The following is a 13,836-nucleotide window of genomic DNA, read 5'->3' as shown; positions in this document are numbered from 1 at the left end:
TCACCTGTGGTCATGAGTTGGGGATCACAGCTAACTGAAGAAAATCCAGGATCCAAGTAGCTTATTGGAGGTCTGGAAGGAGGGATCTCTGGGTCCTGCTCCTGCTGCTGTCAACTCTGTGGCTTTATTTTGGGGAAAGGAAATACTATAGATAGAAGAAGAATAATGTAAGAAGAAAAACATCTAAAATGTATTCAGAAATTCTCTTAATGCTTTGGGAACAACCTCATGTCACCATTTGAATTGAAAGACGATGGACAGTTTAGTCTAAATTTCATCTTGTTTATAGGAAACCAGAGACAGTTTTAATGTCAGCGTTGAAGAAGACATTCACCCTGTAATTAGTAGAAGACACAAATGCAGAGGTCTATGCACAGAGTTGCATCAGCGCCTATGTAACAGCTCGGTTTGATATATATTGAGACTTTATAGGAGAAACACCTGCAGTTGTCTCATTGATGACTTTACCTGGGTGGTGCTTTGCTATTTTGACAGGAAAACTATACTGGTTCAGCATTATTATGATGCCACAGACACACCAAGTGTATGTGTTTATTTTACTTTATCCAGCAGAGATTTAAGTAGTATTTGTGACTACGCCTAACTTTATTCACTTTATTTTACTTTTCCTCAACTGTTTCTAAGCACATTCACTGACTTTCACTACAGTTAATCTACATTCCTTTTTCACTGTAAAGCAATTTTGTTTCCCAATGATATAATTAAATTAACATGTTAACTTATAACTTTCAACTTTTCTACATTTATCTGTTTGTTCAAATTATTGAACTACAACTAAACTACATTTATTTACATTTTAAACAAGCATACCTTTTAGGAAATCATGTAGATTAGTGTAACTACTTGTGACAACTACATTTTGGCTGTTGACTCAAGCATTTTGGACATAGTACGCAAGTTAGATTTGCAGGCTTTCATAATTAGAAAAGCAAGTTTTTATAATGGTACCCTACTAAACAGCAGCTTATGGCATCTTAAGACATGAGGAACAACATTCTTCTGAAATGGGGAGACATTTTGTATTTGGAATAGTTTAGAAGACAAATTCTGACAATAAAGGATTTAAATCTTTTATGAGTTGCATTGAAGCTGGTCCAACTGTTTGAAGTGTTCAAAAGAGGAAAGACTTGCGGTCTTTACAAAACTGAACCCTATTACATGGTTTTGAGGAAACCAATAATGTCCAATGATGTCACAGTGGGGGTTCATTAAAAATAACCTAAAAAGGTCTAAATTAAGCAGCATCATTGTCTGACTCTACCCAGCAAGCAGCTTGCTAAAGGAATTACTTGTTCATAACTCTTTTTTTTTCTAACATGTAAATGCTTATAAAAGCACATGGCTGTTTTCTGTCAGTTTCATTGAGTAGTAGGCCAATATGGGTAATATTCGTGACTAATGACCTACAGTCAATGAATTGACCTAAAACATCCCTAACATACAAGGAGTTTACATGCACATTTTTTAATTATACTTTAATTATACTCAGTTGCACATTTCTTTGAATCTGAGTGCTATTTTTTTAATAACTGTACAGTATTTCTTTCTTATATAGTAAATTTGCTCTTACTGGCCACTTTTTGTTTACTTTTGATTTATATTTTATCTTTATGTGAATCTCTATGCTTCTATATGTCTGTCACCTTGCTGGTGGTACACCTGAATTTCCCCACTGAGGGACCAAAAAGGATGTTTTAATTCAATGTTCTCCTCTTTATACACAATTATTGCCTCTGTGTTTGCCAAAAAGTTTCAAATCATCAAAAATTATAAGTAAATCTCTGTATGTCATAGATCCATAGAAAAGCCAATAAACATTTATTAATCTTAAAGCAGAACATGCATGTGGTACAGGTAAACAAAAACTACAATTCCTGCTTTTTAAATTTGTTTTATTAGCTCCTAATCTGCAAAAAGACTCACCAGAATAAGAGGACGCTTTTTGCTTCACTGTTGTTTTGAGTTAGTGATAAAATCACTCCACTATTAAAACAGCATGGGAACAATGTAAGTTTATGTCAAACTTAATTTGAAGGACGTTTTTATGTGTAGGTCAAATTAATAGAATAGAAGACTAAACATGAAGCAGACAGGGAACTGACTAAATAGTTTAATAAACAAAGATGCAAACCCAGGAAGTTCCAAAAATGAAACTACCATCAAACAAAAGCTGGATACAGAGAAAAAAAATCTCACTAAAATAAAATAAAGCAACAATAGAGCATAAGCTGAAGAACACGGTGAGCCTAAAGAGGGTGATCTGATAACAAAGCAGATAATAGCACAGTAATTAAGTGAGAATTGTAGTCTAAAGAAGGAGGTGGTGGCGTGATCTTAAAATGGTAACTGAGGACATCTAGTGACAATGACAGGAAATGCAATCTATAAACTCCATAAACAGGATCATAATTTTACAAAACACATTAAATCTGCAGAACAACAACAAAACTCAGAGTAACAGCAGCTGCAAAGGTTGTATTATAAGTTGTAAACCTTGTGGGGCACTACATGAAACAGAAACTGTAAGACAAGTCCTTCAATGATATAGAGAGGCAGGGTACACCCTGGATAGGCCGCCGGTCCATCCAACAGAGAAACATGCACTCCTAAGGGCAATTTCAAGAGATTAAATAACCTAACATGCACATTTTTGGACTATGGGAGAGGCTAGATAGAGTACCTGGTGAGTACTCACGCAAACATGGGGAGAACATGCAAACTCCATGCAGAAAGATTCTAGGCTGGGATTCAAACCCAAGACCTTGCTGCAAACAACAGTTCTAACAACTGCGTGCAGTAGTGAAAATGTGCAAAAATATTCAAATCACACAAGTAAATTTGTTTCACATGTTATTTCTGTCTATGTCAAAGCTGCCCCTTGGGTTCTGGTAGTGCACCTGCTAACAGCATTTGTTTTACAGCAAACATGCTTAAAGATTATGCTCAAACTTGAGTTTGTTTTCATTCACAGTCATGCAACGTTACAGTAAGATATAACAGTAAACGCATCAGAACATTTTAAAATGTTTAAAATAATACTTCAATAGGATATAATGAGAGGAGTTAAACAATAAAAATACACATCATGATAAAAATACAATTAAAATTACAAGAACAAAAACTCACAAGTTAATGAGCACTACAAAGCACACGAACCAGTTTTTACGACAACACCAGACATGGTCCTCAAATAAGCATCATCAGTCTTAGTGGAGTTTTGGTTCAGGCTCATCATCAACAAAGAAATTGCTTAATTGTTAATTAAAAACCAAAGCTATCAGACCCGTACATACAGATGCATCTAAATAAGTTGGAATGTCATGGAAAACGTATTTATTTCAGTAATTCTATTCAGAAACTCAAATATAAATTCATTACACATGGAGTGAAATACACTCACCGGCCACTTTATTAGGTACACCTGTCCAACTGCTCGTTAACACAAATTTCTAATCAGCCAATCTCATGGCAGCAACTCAATGCATTTAGGCATGTAGACATGGTCAAGACGATCTGCTGCAGTTTAAACCGAGCATCAGAATTGGGAAGAAAGGCGATTTAAGTGACTTTGAACGTGGCATGGTTGTTGGTTGTTGACAGGCTGGTCTGAGTATTTCAGAAACTGCTGATCTACTGGGATTTTCAAGCACTACCATCTCTAGGATTTACAGAGAATGGTCCAGAAAAGAGAAAATATCCAGTGAGCGGCAGTCTTGTGGGCACAAATGCCTTGTTGATGCCAGAGGTCAGAGGAGAATGGCCAGACTGGTTCGAGCTAATAGAAAGGCAACACTAACTCAGATAACCACTCGTTACAACCAAGGCATGCAGAAGAGAAACTCTGAACTCACAACACATGGAACCTTGAGGCGAATGGGCTACAGCAGCAGAAGACCACACTGGGTGCCACTCCTGTCAGCTAAGAACAGGAAACTGAGGCTACAAGCTAAAATTGGATAATAGAAGATTGGAAAAACGTTGCCTGGTCTGATGAGTCTCCATTTCTGCTGCGACATTCGGATGGTAGGGTCAGAATTTGGCGTCAACAACATGAAAGCATGGATCTATCTTGTATCAATGGTTCAGGCTGGTGGTGGTGGTGTAATGATGTGGGGGATACTTTTTTGGCACACTTTGGGATCCTGAGCATCGTGTCAATGCCACAGCCTACCTGAAATATTGTTGCTGACCATGTCCATCCCTTTATGACCACAGTGGACCCATCTTCTGATGGTAACTTCCAGCAGGATAACGTGCCATGTCATAAAGCACGAATCATCTCAGACTGGTTTCTTGAAACATGATAATGAGTTCCCGTTACTCAAATGGCCTCCACAGTCAGCAGATATCAATCCAATAGAGCACCTTTGGGATGTGGTGGAACGGGAGATTCACATCATGAATATGCAGCCGACAAATCTGTAACATCTGTGTGATGCTATCATGTCAATATGGACCAAACTCTCTGAGGAATGTTTCCAGTACTTTGTTGAATCTATACCACGAAGGATTAAGGCAGTTCTGAAGGCAAAAGGGGGTCCAACCCGGTACTAGCAAGGTGTACCTAATAAAGTGGTCAGTGAGTGTATTTCAATCCTTTGTTTCTGTTAATTTGGATGATTATAGCTTACAGCTAAGGAAAACCCAAATGTCTCCTTCGTGTTAGTATAAAATGTTAATATTATGTAAAGCCAGCAGCAAAAAAAAAAAAAAAAAGAATGTTAAGTTGGAAAGTTAAGTGAAAAGAAAAGAAAAAGTGGTAGAGAAACATAAACATGGACAAGTAACAGGGATAACTGCAGACTCGAGAGGATTGTGAAGCAAAGACCAATTCAAGAATTTGATGGCGATTCAGAAGGCGAGGGCTGAGGATGGAGCCAGTCATGTCCTGCGTGGGCCACAACTGTCACATTACTTGTGTTATGCCACTCCGGGTCCGGAGACGTTAGAAGTGCCTTACCTGGGCTATGGCAAAAAGGGACTGGACATCAGGTTCCCAGAGTCAATAAAAAGAGTGGAGAGGCACAGAATCCAAGCTGTTTGAAATCCAGTAAGAAATTTCCACAGTCAGTGATAATTTGCTGGTGTTGGTCCACCAACAAGTCCAAAGTCAGCACAATTGTCTATGGTTCCTTTTGCTGATAAGCTTTATGGAGATGCTCATTTCATTTTGCAACAGGAGCTGGCCCCTGCCCATGCTGCCAAAGGTACCAAAAGCTGGTCCAATGACCAGTGTGACTGGGCTTGATTGGCTTTCAATTCAGAAAAGCCAAAGGATGATTATCTCCATGCCACACAGCACTGATGTGTAATTCCTACAAAAGCAGCTTCAACCCAGTACTGAGTGCATATCCTGTGCAGTAAACAGACCTTCTTTTCAACAGGGCAACATTTCTATATTACATAAGACATTAAATTATTTTTTATCTATCCTATGTAATCTACTTTTCTAAGAAATTCAGTTTTCATAAGATGTAAGCTATAACAATCAAAATTAACAGAAATAAATGGTTGAGATATAAAGTACTGTATGTGTGTAATGAATAGATAAAAAATATGTATTTGCTGTTTTTTGAATTAAATTACTGGAATAAATGTGTTTCATTAAATGTTTTAGATGATTCCTAATTACCTATGTAGATCAATGGCCCAAAAGTACAAAAATCTCAAAACAAAACATTAAATGATTAAATGAAAACTGCAAAACATCCTTCTCCTTCTGAGATGAATAGCTAGACAAAAGTTACTCAATATCAACAAAGTTTGAGCAAAGCATGCACTGTTATTTTAGAGCATTTCTTAAAAAAAGATGCATGCATTGTTTTGGTTTGAGTCACTGTGGGAACTAAGAATGAAAATCACTGCATTGTGCAAGTTACCAACTTTAATTCACTAACTTGTTCTGACAGGCTCAGTAATGTTCATCTGAACGGTGGTTTTTGTTTTTATCAGGATTTTAAGACGGTGCAGCCATGATTTCAAGTGACATGAGCACGTTGCACAATAAATATGAGACAAACTCCTTTATTTTGACATTGGCTGTTTCACGGTATACAGGTATGTAAAAAAATTAAATATTGTGAAAAAGTTCAATATTTTTTGTCACTTGTGTCAGAAGATTAAACTCAGAAATATATAGATTTATTACACACAGATTGAAATATTTCAAGACTTTATTTGTTGTAATTTTGATGAGTAATGGATTACAGATAATGAAAACCAATTCATTGTCTCAGAATATTAAAATATTACAAAACACCAATAAAAAAATGTAATGGCCATATTATGACCTACACATGAAGAATGCTGACTTGACAGATGTTCACAAGACAGTCATTGACAGCTTCCACAAGGAGGGTAAGCCACAAACGCTCATTGCTAAAGAAGCTGGTTGTTCAGAGCGCTGTATTCAAGCATTTTTATAGCAATTCAAGTGAAAGGAAAAAGTTTGATAGGAAAAGGTGCACTAGCAACAAGAATGACCGCAGCCTCGAGAAGACTGCCGAGCAAAATCCATTCAAGAATTTCAAGGAACTTCACAAGGATGTACTGAGGCTGGAGTCAGCGCATCAAGAACCACAACGCACAGCTCTACACATGGACTACAAATGTTTTATTCCTCGTGTCAAGCCAATTCTGAACTAAAGACAATGCCAGAAGCATCTTATCTAGGCTAAGGAGAAAAAGAACTGGACTATTGCTCAGTGGTCTGAAGTCCTCTTTTCAGATGAAAGTAAAGTTCCCTTTTAATTTGGAAATCAAGGTCCAAGAGTCTGAAGAGTGAAGAGGCGCAGAATCCATGTTGTTTGATGTCCAGTGTAAAGTTTCCACAACCAATGATGATTTGGGGTACCCTGTCATCTGCTGGTGCCGGTCCACTGGGTTTCACTGTGGACCAGCTCACAGTTCAGTCAACAAAACCATCAACCAGGATGTCTACCAGGACATTTTATAGCACTGCATTCTTCTTTGCTGATTTCATTTTCCAGCAGGACTGATACTGGCCCACGCTGTCAAAGGTACCAAATGCTGGTTCAAGGACGATGATGTTACTGTGCCTGATTGGTTAGCAAACTGACCTGACCTGAACTCCGTAGAAAATCAATGGAGTATTGTCAAGAGAAGGAGTAGAAACACCAGATCCAATAAAGCAGATGACCTGAAGGCCGATATCACTACACCTCAGCAGAACCACAGGTGAATCAGCTCCGTGCCACGTTGCATTGATGCAACAATTCATGCAAAAAGAGTCCCAACCAAGTATTCAGTGGATAAAAAGGAACATACTTTGTAGAAGATATTTCTGTTTAAATTATAATTTTTTATTGATCTTTAATCAATCTTAAGTTTCTGAGACACTCAATTTGGAGTTTTCAGTATTTGAAAGCCATAATCATCAAAATTACTAGAAAACAGGCTTAAAATATTTAACTCTACGTATATACTGTATATGAGTTTCACTCTCGAAATGAATGAAATGAGATTTACCTGTATGAGAGCTAAGTAGGTTTCAAGCAAATTTTGCCAGGCTGAAATTTAACATGATGTAATGATCCATCATAAATACTGGATGCCACTATTTAGTAATATTTACCAACCTTCTCTTTGCTAAAAACGGCTAATAAAAAGGAATGAATAAACATAAATATTTTATGAATGTGAACTTGGAAAACTAAGTACTTAGCACAAAAATTTAAAATTTTGTGTTTGGCCAAATGTTTATTTCTTGTAATAATGGTTCTTGGAAATAAATATCGAATAACATTGGAAAGCCTGTTTTTTACCCCTTAAATGATGTGATAAAAGTAAGGAAAAAGCATTTGTGGTTTGAGAAGCAAAGTTGAGTATGTGGGCTGCAGCCATGAAACATTTTGCAGATCTTTTCTGCAAATACCAAACACCTACCCTTACTGGAAAGACATTTTCCCTTACTGGGAAAACAAGGCTTGCTATGACTGGACACGATCAGAATGCAAAGAAATATTGACATCAGAGTCTGCTTGAACTTTTTCCTGTAAGAGTTTAACGCTTGCCCTCCCCAGAGTGGTGCTTATCAGAGACTACCTCAAAAGTCTCAGAGTGGAGAGGATGAAATGGTCTGCCTGCAGTCCTAACCTATATCTAAATGAACGCTGGTGGCCAGAGTGACCAACACAACCACATAGTTTGACTTGGGACAAATGCTTGTTTAAGAATGTGAGACCATACTGGTGACCAGGAGTTATGTACGAGTTTTCAGAGTGTTGTGGTTGGGTACGGTTTTCCTACTCACTATTGAGGCCTTTGGCTAATAAATACATTGTTGAATTGCCAATATTACTTGTGGGCACAACCCACAGACTCACATTTGCTGCTCAAACGTATTTTCCTGATAAATGGGGCTCAACTTAACAGAAAATAAACATGCTAGAATATTAATTGCCAGGAGGAATTGTTACAACTAATAAATAATCAACCAAACAAACAAACTTTTCTTTGCTTTCTTTGTTAAGTTTAGTTCATTTAATTCTAATTTGTGTGAGTCGAAGGATGATCTTATTTGAGCAATTATTAAATTTTCTTGTCTGTTTGGCAGATCTGTCATTTGGTTAGAGCACCCATTTCATACACGACAGGAAATTTGTGTTTTTTTAATTAATCTGGATTACTTTAATGGAAAGTCAAGAAGATGAAATACGTGTTTCAAAATGAACAAAGTTAGAGATAAAGTTTTATCCCTTTAGGAAACAGAAAGCAGGTCCTCATGGTTCTTTTGGATTTGAATAATGTTCCCAGCCAATCGATTCCACACTGTTGCTGCATATCTTCTATAAGTCTGTTGTGGAGAGTGTGATTTCTTCTGCCATCATCTGCTGGGGAAACAGCATCAGAGCCAGGGACTTAAAAAAGCTCAACAAGCTGATATAGAAGCCTGGTTCTGTTCTGGGGACTCCTCTGGAACCTCTGGAGATCATTGTGGAAAGACAGATTCTTCAAAAAATGAAGAACATTATGGAGAACCCTGAGCATCCTCTTCATGAGACTGTCCTACAACAACAGAGTGTCTTCAGTCAGAGGCTTCTTCAGATCTGCTGTAAGACGGAGCGCTACAGGAGATCCTTCTTGCCCACAGCCATCAGCATCTACAACGGCTCTTTGAAGAAACCTTCATAATGAGCTACAACAACATTTAATTTCCCTTTGGGATTAATAAAGTATTTTTGAATTTGTATTTAATTTGTTAGGGGCTGCACGGTAGCGCAGTTGGTAGCACTGTTGCCTTGCAGCAAGAAGGTCCAGGGTTTGATTCCTGGCTGGGGGTCTTTCTGCATGGAGTTTGCATGTTCTCCCCGTGCATGCGTGGGTTCTCACCGGGTACCCCGGCTTCCTCCCACAGTCCAAAGACATGCCTGTTAGGTTAATTGGTAACTCTAAATTGCCCTTAGGTGTATGAATGAATGTGTGCATGGTTGTTTGTGAGTTGCCCTGCAATGGATTGGCGACCTGTCCAGGGTGTACCCTGCCTCTCGCCCATAGACTACTGGAGATAGGCACCAGCTCCCTGCGACCCACTATGGAATAAGCGGTAGAAAATGACTGACTGACTGAATTTGTTAGATAATGTGTGGAAGGAAAACACAAAAGCATACATTTACTACTTTCCCTGCTTCACATGAAATTTTTACCAGTCTTCGTCTCTATCCCCTCTCAGAGATGACTCATCAGATTCTCAACTGAGTGCTGCCCGCCACAGGGCTGCGTCTGGAGGACTTAAAGTCCAGGTATAAAACAAACAGCCTGTATACGTTAAGTATGACAACTAGGAAGTTTTTAAAGGCAAAGAAAACAAGCATTTGGTGAAAAACACCAAAGTATGTCATGACAGTGAGCCGGACCACCAGGAAGGGGCCATCCTGAATAAACAGGGTCTCCACGATGCTCCACAGGTCAGTGCTGTGTTTGGACCAGAAGGAGTCTTCCTGGATGCCCTCATCAGCTGCCTCATTGCTCATGGACCTTACCACTGTTCAAAGAAACAAATCAGCACATTTAGATTTTTTTTGACTGAGCTCTCTTGTATCTTTAAAAATAATGCATTGTGCTATAAAGGAAACAACCTCCCAATTCAACAAATACAAGGGTGTTGAATACTTGTCTTAGCAGTGAATTAAACACTACTGTGAAAAAGTATTTTCCCCCTTTACAGATTTCTTATTACTTAGATGTCTCACCTAAATGTTTCTGTCTATTAAAAAAACAATAATAAAAGGTGATCCATCAGTATACTTGGTAGATGATCGATTTTGTAATCATATTGTCAGACCTGTGGCATCATGTCTTGAACACATAAAAAGAGGGCCAGAGCTGTAACCTGGTCATAACCAGGAAGTGGGTTAGATCCAGTGATGGAGGAGACTGTGAGATAAAATAGGGAAACCCAAATGGTGGGGCTACCAACGGACCCCTTTCAAGAGACCTTTAATTCACACCTCCAGGGGAGTTTCTTTGATTTAATAGTTTATCTATGTTCCCACATATGGTCAAGAGATGTAGATAATGGCAGAAAACAAATAAGATCCCTGATACAAGTGGCTGAAATGAGTTTCATCTGTAGGGTGCCTGGGCTCAGCCTTAGGTGATCTGTGAGTACCTAGGTCTTCATGGTGGAGCTGACAGAAGACCTGCAAAGATAAGTTGAGGTAGTTTTGGCATATGATCAAGATTCCTCCAAGGTGCCTTCCTCTGAAGGCTATTCCTACACATCAACTTTTGACTTGGGAACATCTTGGAATCTCCTAGCATGAGCTGGGGAGTGTGAACAGAGAGATGTCTAGGTTACTACTATTGACTTGTAATCCCTCTAATCCAGTCTTGTATAAAATAATGGATTTTAGAATTTCTTCTTCCTCAGTTATTGCGCTATTAATGAAGGAACTGGTTCTTGCTTTATGGGATTGAACAACCCCCTTTATCCACCTGGCAATATGATTTAAAAGCAGAATAGCAGACATTTCTCTTAAAATGTTTCTTTAGATGACATTCTCATCAGAGCAGCCCCTGCTGTTGTCCTTTGAAACTTCACCTTTATATCAGAGATTTTTGCTTCTCAAAAAGCCAAAAATGGACTTGCCACCAACAAGTGTTTTTTATTATTATTTATGTTGTTTAAGATTACTGTGGGAAGTGACTTGCCATGGTAATTTCTGGATCTGTTTTAACACAATACATAGTACAAGAAAGCATGATGATCTGCATCAGTTTACCTGTATATGTGACGCCTTGCTTGACACACCTCTCAGCATCTGTGAAAGCAAACTGCTTGGACCTCATGGACAAGCAGGCTAACCCTAACCCTATTCATACTGTATAATTCTAACTAGAAACACACTGTATGCTGGTTTATACATTGTCTACTTAGAGGACGAGAAGAAGAAAATAACTAAAAAGAAAGAACAAAGTTTCTCACCAGAGTATCAGTGCAATTTTTATATTTCTGTTCCTGGGACAATTTCTTTATTTAAAATGAGGGTCCTTGTTCTTCTTATACTGCCAATTACTAACCTAGACATCTCATACTGCTCACATAGGAGCTGTGTGTTTGGTGCTACACTCTAACTGAGAAAAATATTATTGATCTGCGCATCATCAGTGCACCACAAACTTTTGTCTTTGGCACGGACTTACACAAGTCCGCAAAGCCCCCTACCAGACATTAGTGAGTAGCTATAAGTAATAATATCTACATCACACAGGCTTTACCGTTGAGGAGAGAGCAGAGTGGACTAGGAGGCATGATTTATGCTTTCAAAGACCCTTTGCCATCTGGAGGACATGACAATAGGAATGTCTGACAGAAAATCACAAGAAAGCCAGATTAATGCACAGATTTGGACTTTTAAATGCTGTGGTCTTAAACGTTTGTTCTGACCAACAGCCCTAACTTGATTTTAATTGCAGTGTTCAGTCATTTAACTTTTCTATTTGTCTTGTCTCTCATTTGTTTTCTACTTTTTGCCTTTTCAAGCCCAGCTTACAAATTGGTAGCAATCCACCTGCACAGAATACAAAAATTTGTAATTTCTTCCATGGTCTTCAGATTTAATCAGGATTGTATTTTATGACCCATTCAGTGTTGTTCTTTTAAGAGAATTGCACTGCATTTACATTAGGATGCATCATACTATCACACCATCATCTGTTTAATTTATATTTGTTGCAACCACAACAAAGCAAATTCCACTAACAGTTTTGTCTTCTTTTCTTTCATAAAAAGCAGCTCAGTGTTTCTCTAAGGTAAAAGAATAATTAAGGCAGGCTGACAGCCTTAATTACAAAGTATTCAGATACTTTTCCAGCTTTATTTGTGGTGGCCCCTTACAGGTACATCTCAAAAAATTTGAATATTGCATAAAAGTGCAATTTTTTTGCCAGCCATTTCAGAAGTGAAACGGTTACGGTTTTTACATAGAGTAAAAATATTTCAAGCTTTTATTTCTTGTAATTTTGATGAATATGGCTTACAGGTAAAGAAAACCCAAAATTAAGTGTCTCAGAAAATTAGAAAATCACATTAGACCAATCAAAAACCATGTTTAATAATGTTAATAATAACAATAGATTGTATTTGCAATGCACTTTATATTTCTAACAAAATCATAAATTGCTACAGTCGAAGAAAGAGAAAAACAACTATTAAAATAAAAACAGGGACAATAAAATGCAGATAAAATACACAAGTAAAAGTCTTGAGGCCATTAAATGCAAAAAAATAAAAACAGGTCAAAGCATGTTAAGGAGGCCATTCAAAACATTGGGTAAAAGGAACATTTAGAGGCTTGTTTTAAAATGTCTCAGGGTCTGTGGAGCCCTCAGATTTAGGGGCAAAGTTTTCCACGGCCAAGGGGCGGCACAGGAAAAGGCCCGATCTCCATGGTGTAGGATTGAGTCCTGGGTCAGTGTTGGAAGAATGGACAGCATAGGGTGGGAAGGTCTTTAAAATGAGATGGCACATTACCATCCAGGCACTGGAAGGTAAGCAGAGAGATTTTGTAGATGATCCGGGCAGAGACGGGAAGCCAGTTAAGAGAAGTGGCGAACACATCACACCAGCGTCCTCTCTTCCTTATCAAACCCTTATTTTGACAGTATGTCAATTCTTACAAAACCATGTGGTTTTTAGGAAAACCTCACAAATCAGAGGCTCGAAGTCTATTGCGGTTAACAGCAAGAGCTGTAGCAGTCCACTACCACAGCTGGTGTGTTACATTCGATCGCTTATGCACAAATGTCAGTCTACTGAAAATTATGCATATTTCTATGCACTCAATATTTGGTTGGGCCTCCTCTTGCATGAATTGCTGCATCAACACACTGTGACATACAGGAGATCACCCTGTGGCACAGCGTAGGTGTAATGGAAGCCCAGATTGCTTTGATGGCTGCCTTCAAGGTCATGTGCCTTGTTGGGTCTGCTGTCTCTCATCTTCCTCTTGACAACAGTCCATAGAGGTCAGGCCACATTGCTGGGTAATCCAGACCAGGAACACCATGGATATTGAACCAGCTTTTAGTACCTTTGGCAGTGGGGGCTGGGTCAAAGTCCTGCAGAATTTACTTTCATCTGAAAACAGGACTTTGGACCATTGAGCAACAGTCCAGTTCCATTTGTCCTTAGCCCAGGTAAGACGCTTCTGAAGTTGTCTCTGGTTCAGATGTGGCTTGACATGAGGAATGAAACATTTGTAGCCCATGTCTAGATGACCCAGAGAGTTGTAATGTTTAAAGGCTCTAGAACCTTTGAGGGTTTTTTGATTTCACTAGCTGATTAGGGTGTGA

The 13,836-nt window shown here is 38.4% G+C and overlaps 1 protein-coding gene across 3 annotated transcripts in view; it reads right to left on the bottom strand.

The window, feature by feature from the left end:
* Positions 1-9,520: 9,520 nt before the first annotated feature.
* Positions 9,521-13,836, bottom strand: part of LOC124858720 (transmembrane protein 26-like) — a 35,724-nt gene continuing 31,408 nt past the window's right edge. Inside the window, exon 6 of one of the 3 annotated variants that reach the window (XM_047350877.1) lies at positions 9,521-10,024. In XM_047350877.1, coding sequence (XP_047206833.1) covers positions 9,723-10,024 — 302 coding nt within the window. In that variant the 3' untranslated portion in view covers positions 9,521-9,722. Of the gene's footprint in view, positions 10,025-11,768; positions 11,849-12,339; positions 13,026-13,836 lie in introns of those variants that run through there. The other 2 variants (XM_047350878.1, XM_047350879.1) reach the window with 2 other exon arrangements.

This window comes from Girardinichthys multiradiatus, chromosome 22 (genome assembly GCF_021462225.1).
Source record: "Girardinichthys multiradiatus isolate DD_20200921_A chromosome 22, DD_fGirMul_XY1, whole genome shotgun sequence".
NCBI lineage: Eukaryota > Metazoa > Chordata > Actinopteri > Cyprinodontiformes > Goodeidae > Girardinichthys > Girardinichthys multiradiatus.
The sequence above is the reverse complement of the archived record's forward strand: the minus strand, read 5'-3'. Positions and strand labels throughout refer to the sequence as shown.